Source organism: Megalobrama amblycephala, unplaced genomic scaffold (genome assembly GCF_018812025.1).
Source record: "Megalobrama amblycephala isolate DHTTF-2021 unplaced genomic scaffold, ASM1881202v1 scaffold400, whole genome shotgun sequence".
Taxonomy (NCBI): Eukaryota; Metazoa; Chordata; class Actinopteri; order Cypriniformes; family Xenocyprididae; genus Megalobrama; species Megalobrama amblycephala.
Genome location: NW_025953358.1, coordinates 158,584 through 180,181, shown reverse-complemented (window position 1 = coordinate 180,181; position 21,598 = coordinate 158,584). Strand labels below are relative to the sequence as shown.

General features: G+C 40.6%; 2 protein-coding genes and 1 long non-coding RNA gene across 3 annotated transcripts; 1 reads left to right on the top strand and 2 right to left on the bottom strand.

Moving 5' to 3' along the window:
• Positions 1–1,317: 1,317 nt before the first annotated feature.
• LOC125261351 (gastrula zinc finger protein XlCGF49.1-like) lies at positions 1,318–12,667 on the bottom strand. The gene is made up of 2 exons (XM_048179927.1): positions 12,363–12,667; positions 1,318–1,772 (listed from the first exon to the last, which is right to left on the bottom strand). The coding sequence occupies exons 1-2, from the start codon at positions 12,484–12,486 to the stop codon at positions 1,318–1,320; spliced, it is 579 nt and encodes a 192-aa protein (XP_048035884.1). The 5' UTR covers positions 12,487–12,667.
• A 3,880-nt stretch (positions 12,668–16,547) lies between these two features.
• Positions 16,548–18,673, top strand: LOC125261350. Its single transcript, XM_048179925.1, has 6 exons — positions 16,548–17,065; positions 17,164–17,239; positions 17,349–17,606; positions 17,766–17,937; positions 18,276–18,424; positions 18,534–18,673. The coding sequence occupies exons 1-6, from the start codon at positions 17,003–17,005 to the stop codon at positions 18,671–18,673; spliced, it is 858 nt and encodes a 285-aa protein (XP_048035882.1). The 5' UTR covers positions 16,548–17,002.
• A 977-nt stretch (positions 18,674–19,650) lies between these two features.
• On the bottom strand, positions 19,651–21,031 carry LOC125261355. The gene is made up of 2 exons (XR_007183271.1): positions 20,782–21,031; positions 19,651–20,467 (listed from the first exon to the last, which is right to left on the bottom strand). It is a non-coding gene; the product is annotated as an uncharacterized LOC125261355 (long non-coding RNA).
• Positions 21,032–21,598: the final 567 nt, after the last annotated feature.

Sequence of the window (21,598 nt, the reverse complement as noted above, 5' to 3'; positions counted from 1 at the left end):
TCACAGTGTGAACACTTGTAAGGTTTTTCTCCAGTGTGAATTCTCATGTGTATCTTCAGGTGATTTTTAATAGTGAAACGTTTTCCACACTGATCACATGTGTGCAGCTTCTCTCCAGTGTGGATCTTCTTGTGTTGTTTCAGATGTGCTAACTGATTGAATCTCTTGTCACAGTGTGAACACTTGTAAGGTTTTTCTCCAGTGTGGATCCTCTCATGTGTTTCAGATGATGCTAACTGATTGAATCTCTTGTCACAGTGTGAACACTTGTAAGGTTTTTCTCCAGTGTGGATCTTCTCATGTGTTTTCAGAGATGATGACTGACTGAATCTGTTGTCACAGTGTGAACACTTGTAAGGTTTTTCTCCAGTGTGGATCTTCTCATGTGTTTTCAGAGATGATGACTGACTGAATCTGTTGTCACAGTGTGAACACTTGTAAGGTTTTTCTCCAGTGTGAATTCTCATGTGTATCTTCAGGTGACTTTTAATAGTGAAACTCTTTCCACACTGATCACACGTGTGCAGCTTCTCTCCAGTGTGGACCCTCTCATGTGATTTCAGAGATGATGAACGACTGAATCTCTTGTCACAGTATGAACACTTGTAAGATCTTTCTCCAGTGTGGATCCTCTCATGTGTTTTCAGTTGTGATGACTGACTGAATCTGTTGTCACAGTGTGAACACTTGTAAGGTTTTTCTCCAGTGTGAATTCTCATGTGTATCTTCAGGTTACTTTTAATAGTGAAACTCTTTCCACACTGATCACACGTGTGCGGCTTCTCTCCGCTGTGGATCCTCTCATGTGTTTTCAGAGATGATGATTGATTGAATCTCATGTCACAGTAAGAACACTTGTAAGGTTTTTCTCTAGTGTGGATCCTCTCGTGTATTTTCAGAGATGATGAATCACTAAATCTCTTGTCACAGTGTGAACAATTGTAAGGTTTTTCTCCAGTGTGAATTCTCTGGTGCACTTTTAAATTGGTTTGCTGTAGTAAAAGTCTTCTCACACTCAAAGCACATGTACTCTCTCACACCAGTGTGTGTTTTCTGATGTTGATATAAATAATACAGCAGTGAAAAACTCTTTCCACACACAGAACATGAATGTGGCTTCTCCTTTGTATGAACTGTCAGGTGTCTCTTCAGGGTTGATGACTCTAGAAATGTTTTGTCACATTGATCACATGTGTGTAGCTTCTCTCCAGTGTGGATCCTTCCTGTGTTTTTTAAGGTTTGTTGATTGACTGAAACTCTCCCCACACTGATCACATGTGAACGGCTTCTCTCCAGTGTGAACTTCTCATGTGACTCTTAAGATTGTCCTTTTTGTGTGTAACTCTTCCCACATTGATCACATGTGAACGGCTTCTCTCCGGTGTGAACTTTCATGTGTTCTTTAAGGCTTGATGATCGTGTGAAACTCTTCCCACACTGATCACATGTGAACGGCTTCTCTCCTGTATGAACTCTCATGTGAACCTTAAGATGTTGTTTGGTTGTGAAGCTCTTCCCACATTGATCACATGTGTGCGGTTTCTCTCCAGTGTGAACTTTCATGTGTTCTTTAAGGCTTGATGATTGACTGAAACTCTTCCTGCACTGATCACATGTGAACGGCTTCTCTCCTGTATGAACTCTCATGTGAATCTTAAGATGTTGTTTGGTTGAGAAACTCTTTCCACACTGAGTGCAGGTGAAAGATTTCTTGGCTCTTTTCTTTAGAAATGTCTTTAGTTCTTCACTCTCATTGCTTTCTTCCATCAGGTCTGAAATGAGAGAAAAAAAGTCATTTAACTCTCTGAGGTCTGAAAACACGCCGGCACGTTTTGCAGGTTTTTTTTCACATTGCAGCAAAACAGACTTAAAATACTCCGTCATTTTTTGTCATAGAGACATAAGTAATATATCAATTGAAACTATAGAATATCTTCCTTTTATTTGTATACACTCAGAGTAAAAACAAAATGTTGTGCTTTTTCGTAAAATAAAGAAAACTAACATGATGCGTGATCTCTCGTCTCCCTCTGAACGAAGTCCAATCTGATAGTTCTCAGAAAATGAACTGTAACTTATTGAATACTAATCACAAAAAAAATGTCAGACTTATGTCACAAAACGTTGAAATGTCAGGTTTTAAATCGTGCAAGTCAAATTGAAAACAAACATTCTGTGTTTATGTAATCTGTATGAAAAGAGAGCCATGTCAGAAGTCCGTGATTCAGCTCATTACCCACTAATTCAGCTACGCCCACAGAACGAGCGTTATTCAGAGGCAAATTCAGAGGCAACACATGCATACATTGTCTCAATCATGTATTTATTGTCTTGAAAAGTGTTTATCTGGATGTAAAAGTCATGGTTAGCGAGCTCTAGAAGACATGCAGTTAGTTCCTGTTTTCTTTTCTTCTATAGATGAATTTTAGATGAGTTTTTGTTTCTTTAGCGCCCTCTGGCTGCAGTATGAATTGAAAACACCATTCATGGAATAGCCTCTTCTTCTTTAGATGAATTTGTGGACTAAAAATGCACAAAGAGCGCCCTCTGTCTGCAAGTATGAATTGAAAACACCAGCGCTCATAGTGATGACAATGAATATTAAATAAATATAACTCCTCTGTATAGAAAATTGACAAACATATGAGCAAGCAAGCAAGGACAAGGACAATAGCGAAAAATGGCAGATGGAGCAATAATAACTGACATGATCCATGATATCATGATATTTTTAGTGATATTTGTGAATTGTCTTTCTAAATGTTTTGTTAGCATGTTGCTAATGTACTGTTAAATGTGGTTAAAGTTACCATCGTTTCTTACTGTATTCACGGAGACAAGACTGTCGTTATTTTCATTTTTAAACACTTGCAGCCTGTATAATGCATAAACACAACTTCATTCTTTATAAATCTCTCCAACAGTGTGTAATGTTAGCTTTAGCCACTGAGCACAGCCTCAAAATCATTCAGAATCAAATGTAAACATCATATAAATACTATACTTACGCGATTAGACATGCTGCATGATGAACATTTGGTAAAGATCCACTTTGAGGGTTATATTAGCTGTGTGAACTTTGTTTATGCTGTTTAAGGCAAGTGTGAGCAATTAAAGGGGCCGCAGCATGAATCGGTGCACAGTTAATGATGCCCCAAAATAGGCAGTTAAAAATTTAATTTAAAAAAATCTATGGGGTATTTTGAACTGAAACTTCACAGACACATTCAGGGGACACCTTAGACTTATATTACATCTTGTAAAAAAAACGTTCAATGGCACCTTTAAAAATTAACATTATGTATCATTTCATAGTTTAACTGTTTCTCTAAATGTGCAGAAGAATTTAATGTTTTAAATTACTTTTTGGAAAACAAAATGTTTTAATGTGACATCATCATTTAGTGTAACAGATTCTTTTTCAATTAATTATTTTTTGTGCTATATTATCCACTTTTTGTATTTCACCCATAAACTAAGCATATTAAGAATTAAATTGGTCTATCGTAAAGCAACTGATGCTAATTCAGAACTTCATTCTGTTTCTCCATTAAAATGTTGACAGGTATCCAGAAAAGTAGTAAAGAACTGTAAGAAAACGGCTGAAAGCACAAAAACAAAAATAATTGTTCATGTTAGAGGTCCACAAATCCCCTCAGTCTGTTGACAGCAATGAAATGAGCTTTAAGTGTCAATTTACAGCAGATCTGAAGACATCAGCATAATAAATTAGGTGAAAACAGGAACTATTGACATGAAATAAAGAGTGTTTTCAGCAGTTTCTCTGTTAATATTGATGATCCTCAGACTATCAACACTCATTCAACAAGACATTCAGATCATTAGCAGATCATATCACTTTATTCTGAGTGTTTGATGATAGAAATACATTATTGAAGTCCTATAAACTGCTCTACTGAAAGACAATACTGTTATTTTTCACAACAAGACATGGATAAAACACCAATAATACAAAAACAAACACTAATGAGACTCATCTTCATCAACTACTGCTGCTAAATACCATATCAATATAATATATATGAACTGAAAGTTTGATTTTCTAATAAAGTACATTGATTGCAGTAGTGAAATTAAATCAGAAGACACAATGATCACAAAACCTTTCGAAATAAAGAGCAGCACAAAGTAGGGTTATCATCATAATACAGAATCATCTCATATTTAAGATATCAAAACAGTGATCTGTATTAAATCCAGTATAATCACCAGTATAGGCTACATGTAGATTAGAGAGGATGAATTAAAGTGTGAACTAAATGTAAATAAGGTGTGTATGTGTGCGCACTTTCACATGGGCCTCACAGGAGGCGGTTTTAACAATAAAAATACTTATTTTATTGGATATGAGCAATTTGTTGTTTGTGTTGTGGATATTTAATAAAAAAGCTTGCTTCGCTTCGTATATTCTGTTTAACAGCTCTGCAACTGAACTGCTCATATGTTCTGACGCTTAAATCGAATATGAATTGGTAAAACGCCTTTGCAAAATATTTGGACTGCTCTCGAATTTATAATGGACTGAATATCTCTCTCAGAACTTGACGTGTGATTCCACACTGACTGAATATGCACATGAATCATGGTCACACACACACGCTCAGAGCAATATTGTTTTAGCTACAAACCCGATTCCAAAAAAGTTGGGACAGTGTACAAATTGTGAATAAAAAAGGAATGCAAGTAATTTACAAATCTCATAAACTTATATTTTATTCACAATAGAATATAGATAACATATCAAATGTTGAAAGTGAGACATTTTGAAATGACATGCCAAATATTGGCTCATTTTGGATTTCTTTAAAGCTACACATTCCAAAAAATTTGGGACAGGTAGCAGTAAGAGGCCGGAAAAGTTAAATGTACATATAAGGAACATCTGGAGGACCAATTTGCAACTTATTAGGTCAATTGGCAACATGATTGGGTATAAAAAGAGCCTCTCAGAGTGGCAGTGTCTCTCAGAAGTCAAAATGGGCAGAGGATCACCAATCAGAGAAAAATTGCAAAGAGTTTTAAGTTATAATCATCTACAGTGCATAATATCATCCAAAGATTCAGAGAATCTGGAACAATCTCTGTGCGTAAGGGTCAAGGCCGGAAAACCATACTGGATCCCTGTGATCTTCGGGCCCTTAGACGGCACTGCATCACATACAGGAATGCTACTGTAATGGAAATCACAACATGGGCTCCGGAATACTTCCAGAAAACACTGTCGGTGAACACAATCCACCGTGCCATTCACCGTTGCTGGCTAAAACTCTATAGGTCAAAAAAGAAGCCATATCTACACATGATCCAGGAGCACAGGAGTTTTCTTTGGGCCAAGGCTCATTTAAAATGGACTGTGGCAAAGTGGAAAACTGATCTGTGGTCAGACGAATCAAAATTTGAAGTTCTTTTTGGAAAACTGGGCCGCCATGTCATCCAGACTAAAGAGGACAAGGACAACCCAAGTTGTTATCAGCACTCAGTTCAGAAGCCTGCATCTCTGATGGTATGGGGTTGCATGAGTGCATGTGGCATGGGCAGCTTACACATCTGGAAAGGCACCATCAATGCTGAAAGGTATATCCAAGTTCTAGAACAACATATGCTCCCATCCAGACGTCGTCTCTTTCAGGGAAGACCTTGCATTTTCCAACATGACAATGCCAGACCACATACTGCATCAATTACAACATCATGGCTGCGTAGAAGAAGGATCCGGGTACTGAAATGGCCAGCCTGCAGGCCAGATCTTTCACCCATAGAAAACATTTGGTGCGTCATAAAGAGGAAGATGCGACAAAGAAGACCTAAGACAGTTGAGCAACTAGAAGCCTGTATTAGACAAGAATGGGACAACATTCCTATTCCTAAACTTGAGCAACTTGTCTCCTCAGTCCCCAGACGTTTGCAGACTGTTATAAAAAGAAGAGGGGATGCCACATAGTGGTAAACATGGCCTTGTCCCAACTTTTTTGAGATGTGTTGATGCCATGAAATTTAAAATCAACCTATTTTTCCCTTAAAATGATACATTTTCTCAGTTTAAACATTTGATATGTCATCTATGTTGTATTCTGAATAAAATGTTGAAATTTGAAACTTCCACATCATTGTATTCTGTTTTTATTCACAATTTGTTCAGCGTCCCAGCTTTTTTGGAATTGGGTTTGTATGTTTTATAGTTTTAAAATATTTCGAAGGACAAACAAATGATCTTTATTGGCTTTATTTCAAGTCAGCTGTCACTTTACTTAGCGCAAGCCCCTATGCGCTCACACACTTGGCACAGCCCTTGTCATTAATTAATATGAATTAATATGATTAGCCTTTTGCTTGACTACGTTATCAAACAGCTAATAATGTGATGCTAGTGTTACACATACCGTTCCTGTTCTTCAACTCAGACAGAGTCAGACAGCTGCCTTATAACAATCAGTATCCTTACAAACACTCACCCTTATGAAACTGAACCATGTTTTTTGTAGTAACCATGATTTTTATAGTAAAACTATGGTTTTACTACAGTAACCATAGTTTAACTATAGTTCCCTTTCAAGGGAACTCGCGCTGCGTAAATGAAGCACGTATGCAATCTGTCCAATCAGGAGATGGAACGTCATAGGCGGGTGACGTCACTGACCAGGAACCATAAAGCCAGCCCGAAAACACTGTCATTCAGCTTCTGTGTCTTCAGCAAGCGCTCCGTGTGATCTGTCTGTCTTATTTACCGTTGTCTGTCTACTTTGAAAAGTATTACCATGGCGAGCGAGCAGCTATACAGGAAGTGCGTGCACCCTTGTTCGTGTTTTATCCCGGACGGGGACTCACGTGAAATGTGTGTTGTTTGTATGGGAGTGCAGCGTGCCCAGGCAGCTCTCAAAGGGGGCTGCTTGTGTGCATTGTGATCAGCTGCCGCTGAGAACGCTGCGCTCCCGCCGAGCTCTCTTCGAGGAGAGTGGCTCGGTTCGTGTTCCCCAGGGCTCGAGTCCCGCTTCTGCCGAGGCAGGGTGGCGCCTTATGTCTTGGGGTTCGCAGATGGATCTATCAGAGGGGTTAGAGACGGGCCATGCCTTATCTCTGCCTTCACCTGGTGCATCCGGCAGTGTATCCATCCGGAGGCTGGAAGCACGCTTTGCGGTTTCTTCTGCTCCGGGGGATACGGTCACGTTAATGGCGTCTAGTTCTGAGGAGCTGGATATTGTTAGCGTGGCCACGGGAGAGTCTGAGGATTCGCCACTTCAGTCTCCCGCGAGCGAGGAGCTCATGGAGGTGCTTTCTCGTGCTGTGGCCAAGTTGAGCATCGATTGGCCGGCCGAAAAGCAAGAGCAGATGGTGAGAAGCAAGCTTGACGAACGCTTCTTGCCATCCAGGTCTGCTCAGCCTCCACGTCAGGCGCTACCATTTTTTCCCGACCTCCACACTGAGGTGTCGAGGTCGTGGAAGAAGCCGGTATCTACCCGTGTCTACACACCTCAGACCTCCATTTACAGCAACGTGGCTGGAATGAGGAGACACGGGTATGGGGCGATGCCAAGAGCGGAAGAGACGCTTGCGGGCCATCTCTCTCCGCACGCGGCCAAATCCCTTCTGCTGCCGGGTGAGAGCAGCAGAAGCCGAGTACAAGCTCCTCGCAATACAGACAACACCAGAAGCAGAGTGTTGCTACCCGTGCTCCCCCTCCGAGGAGTTGGGAGGCGGGGCAGCACTCGCAGGCGAAGTCCTCGAAGGGCAAGACGGATCTGAGGGCCGTCATTGCTGCTAAGAGGGCTTCGTCTAAGAGATCCTGACGCCAGAGGGGCGGTCAGGATCCTGAGGGTGGTCCCCTCCGGAGACAAACAGTGTTCACCTCCTACGGTGCCTGTGTGTCTTCGGTGCCCTCAGAAGGGCGCTCTGCCAACCCCGCCGCAATGCTGGGGCGCAGTAGTTCCCTGCCTGTCACCCAAGGGTGGTGCGCTTCCTCTGCAGTCACGCCAGTTGTTCCCTGCCGGTCCGCCGCTTCAGGGCACTGTGCTTACTGCTTGTGTTCCACCAGAGACCAGTCTCGAGAGGCTGGTACCCTTAGTAGATTTTTTGTCAGAGTGGAAAAATCTGTCAAAAGTATCTCAGTGGGTCCTGCGAACTATAGAAAAGGGGTACGCGATTCAGATCCGAGGATTGGTTTGTGACGATAGATCTGAAAGACGTGTATTTCCATGTGTCGATCCTTCCATATCACAGAGAATTCCTGAGGTTTGCTTTCGGGGGCGAAGCATACCAATATCGGGTTCTCCCCTTCAGCCTAGCATTGTCACCCCGAACTTTTACCAAATGTGTAGATGCGGCGCAGAGGCCCTTGCGTATGCAGGGAATCCGCATTCTCAACTACATAGACGATTGGTTGATTCTCGCTCAATCAGAACAGATGGCGGTTCAACATCGAGGTGTTGTTCTCGCTCATATGGAAAAGTTGGGGTTGAGACTAAACGCAAAGAAAAGTGTGCTTTCTCCTGCACAGAGAACCACTTATCTGGGCGTGGTATGGGATTCGGTGATTATGAAAGTCCGTTTATCTCCGGCTCGAATATCATCAATCCTCAATACTGTCTCGGACATAAGGCAAGGCCAGTCACTCACTGTAAAACAGTTTCAGAGACTGTTAGGTCTGATAGCAGCAGCGTCCAACGTTATACCTTGCGGCCTGCTGTACATGAGACCACTGCAGTGGTGGCTCAAAACCAAGGGGTTCTCACCGAGGGGGAATCCGTTTCGTATGATCAGAGTCATGCGGCGATGCTTACGTGCTCTAGACATATGGAAGCAACCTTGGTTTCTATCCCAGGGACCTGTGCTAGGGGCTCTCAGTCGCTGCGTCACGCTAACGACAGATGCATCCCTCACGGGTTGGGGGTGATCATGAGTGGTCGCTCGACACGGGGTCTGTGGCAGGACCATCATCTCACTTGGCACATAAACTGTCTAGAAATGATGGTGGTATTTCTAGCTTTGAGATACTTCCTCCCAGACCTCAGAGACAAACATGTGTTAGTCCGGACAGACAACACATCAGTAGACTCGTATATATAAATCACCAGGGGGGTCTGAGATTACGCCCGCTTTACAAGCTGGCGAATCAGATTCTTCTGTGGTCCCAAGGGAAACTGCTATCCCTCAGAGCAGTTTACATCCCGGGGTACCTGAATGTGGGAGCAGACATCCTGTCGAGGCAGGGGCCAAGGCCCGGGGAATGGAGACTTCATCCAGATGTGGTGAAGCTCCTTTGGGAGAACTACGGCGAAGCCCAAGTGGATCTGTTTGCGTCTCGAGGGACGACTCACTGTCCCTCGAGACGCAAACAGATCCACTTGGGCTTCGGCGTAGTTCACTGTGGTTCTCCATGACAAACCCAGCACCTCTTGGGCTGGATGCTATGGTACAGCCGTGGCCGAGGCTACCGGTTTCTACCTGGTTTCTCTCCTCGACGGGTCTCCGATGGAGATTCCGGTCAGGAAGGACCTTCTCTCACAGGCAGGCGGTCTAATACTGCATCCCCGCCCGGAGTTATGGAACTTGTGGGCGTGGCCTCCGAGGGGGCATGTCTCATAGATTCCTGTCTCTCAACTGAGGTTGTTGAGACCATACTCCAGTCCAGAGCTCCATCCACGAGGAAACTATACGCTCTGAAGTGGAGATTATTCACTTCATGGTGTGAAAATCATCAGTGGGATCCAGTTAACTGCCCGGTTAGCGTGGTGCTGGACTTCCTACAGGAAAGATTTTCTGCAGGGTTATCCCCCTCCACACTAAAGGTGTACATGGCGGCCTTAGCTGCTTACCATGCTCCTTTCAGTGGAGTCTCTTTGGGGAGACACCCACACATAACCCGTTTCCTTCGTGGCACTATGAGGATGAGACCTGCAGTACGCACAAGAGTTCCGGCATGGGATTTGGCCATTGTATTACAGGGCCTGTCTATGGCCCCCTCCGAGCCCATCGAAGAGGTGGCAGAAAAGTTTTGAACACTAAAGACAGTGTTTCTTATCATCGACTCGTCTCTCAAGAGAATTGGGGACATTCAAGTCCTGTCAGTTGCTCCACCGTGCATGGAATTTGCGGCTGGTAATGTGAAGGCATTTCTACATCCCAGACCGGGATACATCCCTAAGGTTCTCACTAATACTGCGAGACCTATAGTGCTGCAGGCCTTCTGTCCTCCTCCGTTTACGTCATCGGACCAGGAAAAGCTGAATCTGCTTTGTCCAGTATGGGCATTGGATGCTTATGTTCACAGAGTTGCCATGTGGAGAAAGAACGAACAGCTGTTCGTATGTTTTGGTGCACCAAGAAAAGGTCTACCGGCATCTAAGCAGAGAATGAGCAAGTGGGTGGTCGAAGCTATCTCACTTGCTTATGAGGCGGTCGGACAGCCTTCACCATTGGCTGTCCGGGCGCACTCTACTAGGAGTATGGCTGCCTCCAAGGCTTTTATCTTGGGAGTCTCCCTTTCGGACATTTGTGATGTGGCAGGCTGGTCGTCACCGCACACATTTGTCAGGTTCTACGAGCTAGACCTCGGCTCCGCTCCAGGGGCACAAGTGTTACTGTGAATGTGCGCCTCGAATGTGCGCCTACTATGGCGACGTTGGTATGGCGTTTCCATAGCGATTTACGCAGCGCAAGTTCCCTTGAAAGGGAACGTCTCAGTTATATATATAACCTTAGTTCCCTGAATATTAGTTCCCTATTCGGGGAACTAAGATTATATACATAACCGAGACGTTTTTATAGTAAAACCATAGTAACTACAAAATAACCATTGTTTTACTATGGTTTTTGAAGTAAAACCACAGTAACTACATAATGAAAGTACTAGGTTACTAATGTAACCTCGGTTCCCTTAGATATGGAATGAGAACTGCATCATTTGTCTTTCTAAAAAGACGCTACAGGGAGAAACTTCTTTTTCTCTAATTACTGAAGCCTTTTTCAATCACGCAGTGAAACTGCATGGCCATCAGGGCCTGATTTTAATATCTGAGGTCGAGGATGGGTTTGAGAGGTCTCCTGGGAGGATGAAAAATGTTAGGGCGTGAGGGACAGAGTCGCATTCTGAAAAGAATGCTGTCCGCGAGCACAAGGAGGCTACACTCATGCTCTTGCAATAAGAGCACGTCATTTCAGTGAGCGTGGCTTCTGTGTGGGACGTGCCCAGACATCGCATGCACTCACTGTGCCCGTCATCCATGTGCAAAGGGACGTTGATACAACGGCGCGAGAGATCTGCTCATTAGAGATTATGCTCTTTTATTTTCCAAATGCAGCTGCAGAAGGAAAAGGCATGTAGACCAGAGCTGCTTGAGAGCGGCGAACTGATCCAGTTCTTCTGATTGGTCCACTGTTTTGGAACTGACATTGATGAGTGGTGCTGCATGTAAAAGTTGAAATTCTTTTAACTTGACACGCCGTCTTAAAACGCGGCACTCATGTAGGGCTGGACGATTAATCGAAAAGTAATCAAAACCAAAATTCTGAACCTCTAACCAATGTAATTTTCCCATGTCGGTTATTTCATTTTTTTAATCCTGTTAATACTTTCCACAGAGAGGAATGCAGAAACTTGTTGTCAGCGCTATCATGTGATTTATCACTAAAGTCAGGGCCGGTTCTAGACATTTGGAGGAAGTTGGACATAGTGGTGTATTAGAGGTGAAAAATGATATAAATACTGTTCGGTTTCGCTCACAAACCGATCGTTTCGTGTCTTAGGACATCAGTGTGTCATCACGAGCCGCAGGGTTTAATTTGGACTTGTCTAAGCAAGTTTTATTTACTGTTACAGTAGAAGTTCCCATCCACTGCTATTATTTGACTGACAGACTGCAGCAGTTGCAGTTAAAAATCATAATTTGCGTTCGACTGAAGAAACAAATTCACATCTATCCCTTTAACGTCATGTGGGAGTTTTTGCCGCACTTTGCTACAGGACACATAATACACACACGGCAGTGGTCAACCAGAGAGCAAGCTTCAAGCAAGAAGCCACAAATCAAATTCCTCTTATTGTATTCGTCTGAAAGAAGAATATCATATACACCTAAGAAGGCTTGAGGGTGAGTTAATCATGGGATAATTTTCATTTTTGGGTGAACTTTTACTTTAATGTTCAATTACTGCTATGTTAAAGTATGTTAAAATGATAGTACAGACACTTTTGAGCATGAACAGAAAAACTTCTTTACTTTTCCATTGTTCTCTATTCAGAAGAAGATATTGAGTTTAATGTTGCACAAAATATTCTCTATTTCTGTAGAGCTGGACATTTTAATAATGATCAAATGACTGAGTTCAGCTTAGAGAAAAAAACCAACCTGTTTGTTCCTCAGTATCTTCATGTTTCACACTGATTGTTTCTTCAATCTTTATGTCTTCAGTCTCAACTTTAATAAACTCCATCTTTATGTCTTCACTCTCTTCCTCTTTAATGAACGCCATCTTTAAGAAGAGAATTAACAGAGTTAATGGTTTAAACAAAAACACTGAAAGCTAACACTATAATAAACAACACTTTATATGTAGGCATGTATGATCTACACTTGGTATTTTAATGAATTATAGATAATATTTAAATGATTACTCTTTGAAGAAAACATGATTAGTTTGTTAGTGTTTGTTGTTCTCGTTTATGTTAACATAAACGAGAACAACAAACACTAACAAACTAATCACTGTTTGAGCAGCACGTGTCGTGATTCACTGAATCATTTCTCAAAGTGTTTGATTCAATTGACTCGGAGTTGAAAAGTTCAGTTTCTCCATCATTACTCGCTAGAGACTGAACTCGTGTTCATGATAAACTGATTTATGATATATATAGAGAGAAATAAGACGCAGGTTTACTGTTTCTCATCAGTGGATGAGTTTTACTCACACAAATATCCTCCATTACAGTTAGATAAATAAATACATTAAATAGTAAATTAACTCATTTCACATCGCTTGTTAAAAAAAACAAATATATAATTCATTGAACTGTTTCTATAGATTTAGACAGATTAAATTCTTAAAACAAACCTTTATTCAGCAGAATCACATCAGATGTAGGAGTTCGGCGCAGTCTTATGACGTCATGTCGTCACTCCAAAATAAAAGTCCTGTTCACACAGCAATGTCTAAAATCACAAAAGTGCATAGAAATTTAACTGTTTTACCAGATAATCTTTGTATTAAAATAAAAAGGTACAAATAAGATACAAACAAACATGTTAAAAAGGTTGTACAAGTTCATTCATGTGTCCATCTAAATTGAAACACAATTTTCTTTTTGAATTGTACATTAAGTATACATATAGAAAAAATGCAATAAAATAGGGGGCATACGGACATCACAAAAGAGTATAATAATTAAATCAACACAGTATTACATTTCGTGAATGTAAATTAAATTATAAATTTAAAGGTTCTTTACAAAAGATTCAAGGATGTTAAACATTTCCGACACCTTTGATTTTAAATGTTTTGACATTTTCTTAAATTAAGTAAAAACTAAAATTGTGTTGACAGTGGATAATTCTGGCTTTGTGAAGATGAAATTTACCCAGAAGACAAAGTAGTAAAACAGTGCAATCAAGTATAACATCCTTAGAATCAAAATCAGATAAAATGATAGATTCAGTCATTTGTACCAGTTTGTTACAGCAGAAAAAAACTAACATGGTAAGGCCACCCGACTCAGTTTGTTGCTGACTTCCTTGTGTAAATACTCGGCGCCAGTAATTTTCCAAAACCTCCGAAGATTGACCGTGCCCACCATAAGGGCCTGGTTGGTAACGCACAGTCCCGTCCTTGGACTATGGTGGCCAGGCTGCATCATTATCCTGATAAAGAGAAGATTCTACTTCTTGCTGTCTTCACCTTTGACATAAAACGTAAAAAAGTGTGCATTCTCATCTTTCCCGACTTCACCTCAGAGGTTCTGAAACAGCGTCAAGCTTTCAAAGCCGTGAAAAAAAGGCTGAGGAAGGCTAATGTTCGACATGGGTTGCTCTTTCCTGCTCGCCTTCTCGTGACTCACAACTCAACTAAACATGTTTTTGACTCAGCCAAGAAGGCTCAAGCTTTTGCTGACTCTATCACAGTCGAGGACAACTCTGCACAGTCTGCATAAATGTTTTTAGCAGTCAGACTGTTTGGCAAGTCTTTTGACTTTTATGTGTTTGGTCATCCCGTCTGCGGGGCCTTCATGAGTACTATATCATAGCTGGCGCAGATCAGTTTGATCTGTATATTTTTCTTTCATTTTTTTTAACGTTATGTTAAGAGCACAATATGTGACAGGGCATTCTTAGTGTTTATTGATTTGATGACTAACTTGTCTTTTTCTTCATATGTAAATATTTAAAGGGATTTGAGGTGCATTTCATTCTCAGGTATTTTCCTATTTTTTCTTTGTTTTATTGGTTTTGTAATTTTGTAATACTGCTACACTTTATGTTACATTTCAGCTCCACAGTATATATGGGTGATTCTCCAACTATGGTACTTTTTCTGTCCTTGACAGATATTAAAAAAACTAAAAAACATTTCCACTTTTTTTTTTTTTTTTCACACTTACTACATGTGTAGGGGAACCTATATATAAAAAAAATCATTGTTCAATTCTGTTGTTTTATATAAAATAGGAGGCATTTTATATGCGTTTTTTACTATTTTGCCTCTGTCCCTAGGCCAGACTTTGGGTCTTCAACCTTATCTCACTTAAAATCTAATACTGATATTAATGACATTAAATGCAATCCCAGGCTCAGTGCTCTAGATTTGTATACTCAGTAACCATAGTAACTGACACTCCAGAGGAAACCACATGGCTGAATGAAAGAATGGTCCCAGCAGAGGTTAATAAATTGGAGATATATCAAGGTAAATATGAGAAATACTGCGAGTATGTTTATTGTATGTCATTTCTGAACCGCTCATAATTCATTCCGACGGAAACAATTCTGGATTTTTACAATTTCATCAGGTGATATTTGAGATTATTTAATGCTAACTCTAAAACTAACACTAACAGGCTAGTTAAACATGAGATATTAGAGGGAAAGGGGGAAAATGTCATTTCCACAACCGTCTTTTCCACATCTGTCTCCATGGAAGTGATAAAGACAGGTTGGCTTGGCAAGGACATTGTCTGTGCTTAAAAGCAAAGTAGTTTGCCTATAGTACTAAAAATATAGTGTAAACACATAAACTTTACATATAATGTCATAGAGAATGTTTTAAATTGAGATATTTTATTGTTTACAACTAAATCTGACATAGTCTCTCTCTGTTGGTTCAGGGAGTGGTGAAACATTTCACATTTTCACAGAAATTATCATTTTGATTTTTTATGAAAACATGAGGATGATTGTGTTTATGATATTGTTTTTGTTTCAAATAATTTGTGACACTTGGAATGAGTTATCTTTTTTATTACTACTGCTGTTAGGCCAGTTGTTCATCAATACACTATCCCTGTTTGAAATAAAAATAAGAATAAACTTCAAACTTGAATTTGAGATTCATTTTGTCCAACACATTGTGGTCATGACTCACTTTTGCATTTCCATCATTTATAATTCTTCTACAGGTTTTATATCTGAAATGTTATTTTCACCATAACCCGCCTTTCCCTTGTCATTTCCACAACCACAAATATTTTTTGGTAAAATAGATTGTCAGATTGTACAACATACTGGAGAAACAAATTATGCCAGTAATATTTTAATTAAAAATGTTTCATTTTCTGAAAATGTCCAGGTCCAAAAAGTACCATAGTTGGAGAATCACCCATATGGGTTTTTTACGCCGCTTGGTTCGGGGAAGCGGCTTGGATGGGGTGGGAGGACGTAGTTTGTGTTTATTGTTTATTATTGTTCACCCTTAATTTTATCTGTGCGATTCTGCAGCTAAAGCCGGGTTCACACTGTGCGATTTATAATAGTCCTTTACGATGGTTACTTGTCAGACTGTACGAACATGATCCTCATGTCACACTGTGGGATCTCAGCTGTCATTTATGTCAGACTGCACGACAGCCAAAACGCGTTAAAAACGGACGTGTGCATGAAAACTTGTCTGGAGTTTTAAATCATCAAAACATACACATTTGATGACAGTGAGCTGCGTTACACACAGGACTGAAATGGTGGCTAACAACGATATCTCTATCATTAATTTTGATCACGGATTGTCTTGAAAAATGAAGACAATTTGACGTTCGTCGTAGGAGAAGTCACACTTGAGGATTTTGCGCCAAATCTTCTGACACTGCCAGAATTTCATCGGAGGTAAAATTTGATCGCAACGGTCATTAATCGGCTGTCGGTGAACATGTCAAACTAGCGATCAAAGACAACAGATTTTAAACTAGGATTATAGGAATCTTTTAGGATTTGCAAAATTTGTCTCAGACGACCAAATCGTGGCCAAAATCGCACAGTGTGAACCAGCCTTAAATTGATATAAATTTGATATATTTTTGGCGATATTACTTTAGCTAGCTGGAATGTGCGTGGCTTTAATAGTCAGGTGAAGCGAGCTAAAGTGTTCTCGTATTTACGCTCCATTTCAGCTGACATAATTTTCCTACAGGAGACGCACATTAAGCATGGTGAACAGAAGCGCCTAAAATGTAATTGGATTTCCCATGTATTTCAATCCACTTTTTCATGTAGGGCCAGAGGGGTTGCAATATTACTGCGTAATTTTGTTCCGTTCAAACATATTTCCACGTTAACAGATCCTAACGGTCGTTATATTCTTGTCACCAGCTTAATCGCCTCTAAACATTTTACTTTTTTTTAAATCTTTATGGCCCTAACTAGACGATCCTGCTTGATGTCACACAGAAATCTTGTGTCTGATTTAGTTACCGATATTACTGTTACTGTTCAGTAATAATCAGTTGGTTTTACAGAGCTCAGAAGTCCCAAGCAGCTCTTGGTGTGAGCTAGAGGGTCTAAAGCGGAGTATGCAGTTCCCGATGGACCAAGACATGCAAGTGTCTGCTCTGATAACAGACAGAAATCGGCAGGTAATGATGCTAGGAGAGATCTAAAGCTGATCAGCATTGACAGGCACAGTATCACTCAAAATAAATACTAAATTCTATAAAATCAATTTCTGTTTTAGGTGGCCAAGTGGGTACGTGAAGAAATGTGTTCAGAAGGAACAAGGCATTTCTTTGATGTCTGGCATATTGGGAAAAGTATGTATTGTGATGTGGGTAGTTCTATATAACAAACTTGTTTTTTTGTAGTTAAATTCACTTTCCTAATAATTAGTTTGCTCTGCTCTGTTTGTCTGCTCTGGAACAGGTATACAAAGAGCACTGGATGCTGCTGCAAAAGAGAGGGACTGTGAGGATCTGAAGCTGTGGAGGCCAGCCATTATCAACCATCTTTACTGGACCGCAGCTTCCACCCCTACAGGAGATCCAGATGAGATGGAGGCAAAATGGCAGAGTATGATAAATCATGTACAGGACATACATGAACACAGCACTCCTGCATTTACCAGCTGCGCACATCCACCGTTGGAAGGAGAGGCAAGAGACAAGGAGTGGCTGGAACCAGGTACAACATAATAGCCTATGTTAAAAGATGTCAAATGTTTTGAGACTAAACTTTTTTCAGTGCTTGTTAAGTTTAGTTTGGTTTTATCAATAGTGTGTACTAAAAATTACTTGTATTATGAAATGCGACAGACTATATGACAGAATATGTTTTATTCAGGATCACCAGCAGCCACTAAACTGGAGAGTGTAGCTGCCAGGAAAGCACTGGTAAAGGATATTCGACAATTGTCACCTCAGCATCAGACATTCTCCCTGGAGGCCTACCATTCCCTCATTCTGCACTTTGCTCCCAAACACACTGGCTTTTCTTTTCTTGGGATGTACAGCAGGTAGTGTTATCACTTAAAAGTATTGATACTAATAAAATTAGTTTTTTTTTTTTTTTTTTTTTTCAATTTCTGGATATTGCAATACATTTGTACATTTGTAGCATGTAAATGATGACAGAATGAATATGGCTAAAAACTAACGCAGTCTTGTATAGCAGACCAAAATGTTATAGATTGATAACAGCATTACATATTGTTTGCCAAAAAATAATTGCAAAGATGAGTCATTGTCTTAGACCCATTTGAACTGAAAACATTAATGTCATGTATTTCTGTTGCATTTCACTGCATTGGGTTAGCTTTGGAGACCTAATGTTTTATCTACTTATCTCGTACAGACTTCTCTTAGCAGCCCTACATTTCAATAGTAATGGCAACAGAGATGTAGCTCGAACCAGTGAGGGTGAGGCACGCTACGCTGTTCGCTACCCGCGGTTTCGGAAAGGTGGCTGGGTAGTCCACCCCATCAAGGAGAAACCATCTTACGGTTAGTAGTTTCACTTAGTTTTTCAATATCTTTTTTATGTGAATCTATCTTTTTTTTTATGTGAGTCAACCATTTTACTAAATGTGTTCTAAACATTTCTCTCCTTAAGGATACGCAACAAATCTTATGGTCTCTCTGGTAGAGGAATACTGCAAGTCACCACAGGCCCTACAAGAAAGCAGTGCTGTCTTGTCCTCTTCCTGCACCGCCCCCCCTCACCTCTTCCCTCCAGAAGGTTGCCAAGGATGAGGCAGTCAGCCTCCATCTCGCACGACACTCACGTTTTAACATATAATAAAAGAAAAATTTTACCAATACAGTTTGTTTCAATGTATTTATTAATCGTCTTCCAAGTGTGGCCACTGGAAACCTTTGTATGTTTGTCCCTCCTCTGCAAACTGCCTCCTTATTGCTGACACAACACATGAAGGTATGGCTTTCCTAATGTTCCTGCCTAGTATTCCGTACGCCCAGCGGACAACCTGCCTGTATGCTGTGTATCGGAACTGCCTGTGGTGGAGATAATTACATTTTGATCATACCATGTTTTCATAGTAAACAATTCCAATTGTAAATATTGCATGTCCTGTTGGCTGATATTCTACTGTACTACACAACACCAAAGTTGTTTTTATAGTAAGTATATGGAAACCACTGAGTTTAAAAACCTGCTTAACAGGATTTACTATTTTTGGTGTAGAAAAGCTGTTTCTTTGAATTGCAGTGTGAAATAATTTTTGCTCAAAACCTACTCTTGTCTGCTGGCTTGGAGAGGGCCATGCTCCTGTCTGAAGTTCATGTATGCTATCTGCAGCACAAAAGGATTCAGACAGGATGCTTCAAACCCTGGATGGAGTGTGAGGCAGGTAATGTCTTCTGGGGGATCTAAGTTTTGGACAAGGGACCAATAGGCATCGACCTCCCTACAGCACACACTCTCCACTGCTGATGGCATAGCCTCACATCTACCACACAAGCACCTGTTAAACCCTTAACGCCTGAATTTATATAGCTGTATATAAAAAAATGTTTTATGTGTGTTTTTGCCTTTAAGTAGGTGGTAAATAATGTTGAGATTATCAATTTCACTTTTGCACAACAAATAAATAGAAATGTTGGTATGTTGCAAATTTGCGACAACAGGCATAATGGTAAATAATAAGATAACAATAACACAGTAAAATAACAGTGAAAAAACAATGTTTTATTTATTCACCCTTTTTTTAATTATTTATTTAAATAAATCTGCAACTGCAGGTATTCAATAATAAGAATTATGACCACTTTCATGTCACCAACACAATATACACAAACGTTACTGTTAAGGCTATAGGAAACATTGCATAAATTTGAATTGTAGATTGATTTGAATTGTAAATTAAGTTTTCAAATGTATGTTGCTGAACCTGAAAGAATGAGAGGGAATGCACAGAAGCAGTTCTTTGTACTATAACAATGTAACAATGTAACATAACAATGTTACTCCACTCTTTAATTATTTAAGGAGCAGGGGCCGTGAAACACCTCTTGGGTAGCCCCAGGGTTAACCTCCACACACACGCACACGCACACACACACACACACACACACACGCATTCACGCACACATGCATACATACATACATACACACACACACTCACGCATACACACACACACACACACACACACACACACTCACGAATGCACACACACACACATGCATACATACACACACTCAGGCATGCACGCACGTGTTTTTTCTCACTCGTGGAATGCACAGAAGCAGTTTTTCTTCTTGTTTAGGCACAAGTGAACATCACATTTTGTACACTTGAAGCTAGTGTGGCCCGTGCACTTAGGGAATTTGCAGCGTTGCCGCACACTGTCGATTTGCGGCCAGTGACCCACAGCATCAGGACGGACATCTTGTGTGGGAATAGCCTTAGTTGGTCCCCTGCGCTGCTTCTTCTTGAACTCTCGCTCCACACTCCACTCTGGGGGAACTCTGACGCGAGGTTGCGCATTTACGCGCTTGCCGTAAAACACGGAAGGTTTCATTCGGATCTGCATAAAAATAAATAGCTTTTGTATTCATATCCCAGCATGGTGTAACCCAGCATTGTGTCTGTATACAGACTATTTAAAATAATTAAGCAAAATACAAAGGATTACCTACATAAGCCATCACGAAAAGCGTTTTTCTATATAGCGCTGGTTAACGGTTAACATTAGGCTTATGGCCTACTGTCGCTAATATGCTATAAAGCTAAATATTACAATAACTTCTAAAATACTTGTCACACATATTTCACCTCATTACATCGAGTGTATAAGCACACAATAAGCAGGTAAGTATTTTTTATCTTAGCACAACTTACCTTATATACACCTCAGGATCAAACTTTCCCGACTCATATCCATAACTTCGCGACCGGAGTAATCCTCATGCGTAAACAGGAAATAAGTCCGTCACTTTGCGGTCCCACTAGAAACAAGTGCTTGTCGAAGGTTCCTAGGTCCGTAGTGAATATGCATTAACCGGCATTGGAGGAATGCAGACGCTATCTCGGCTGGTTGATTGAGTCAAACGGTTTGTCGCATATTTATGATAGTAGGCGTTAAGGGGTTAAACAAATGTGCTAAGATAAACTCACTCTCCTTCCTTCCTTCCTTCCTTGTAGCTCTAGTGGTTGGTGTAAGACCTTGTAAGAAACGACATGTAGTACTTACTTCCTAAAGCTTAGGTAAATATGCACTGTAAAAAGACACACCCCCTGCAGAGTATAGGCTGTCAATTAAATGCATGCCTTACAACTAGTATCCCTCCACGTGACAATAAAAGATACTTGTAACAATAACTGTATTTACATGAACGGCATATTCCCGTCCTAACCGGAACAGTAACTGCTTTCATACACGTACTCCGCAGTACATGCGAGCTCATTTACATAATGTCCGTCGAAAATACTAAGAGGGGAGTAGTATAACAGCCGGCTAAGTTCGGAATTCCAGCTGGCCGGTTATGTTGTTCAGATATAACGTTACGGCCCAAACGCTTGACATCTGCAGAAGCGGAACATGCGGACACCTAGGTCTGAAAGCAGTTACTGATTAAAAATCAGCTAGCAATTTCTACAAAATTTCACGATAAACTATGTTGTGCAGAAATGCACAGAATTTCCAGACTGTCACAGA

Coding starts and splice junctions, on each gene's coding strand:
- LOC125261351 (XM_048179927.1), bottom strand. CDS start 12,486: ATGGCGTTCATTAAAGAGGAAGAGAGTGAAGACATAAAGATGGAGTTT. Junction 1,773..12,362: donor AGATACTGAGGAACAAACAG/GTTGGTTTTTTT, acceptor CTCTCATTTCAG/ACCTGATGGAAGAAAGCAAT.
- LOC125261350 (XM_048179925.1), top strand. CDS start 17,003: ATGCAGTTCCCGATGGACCAAGACATGCAAGTGTCTGCTCTGATAACA. Junction 17,938..18,275: donor TTTCTTGGGATGTACAGCAG/GTAGTGTTATCA, acceptor TATCTCGTACAG/ACTTCTCTTAGCAGCCCTAC. Junction 18,425..18,533: donor CAAGGAGAAACCATCTTACG/GTTAGTAGTTTC, acceptor TCTCTCCTTAAG/GATACGCAACAAATCTTATG.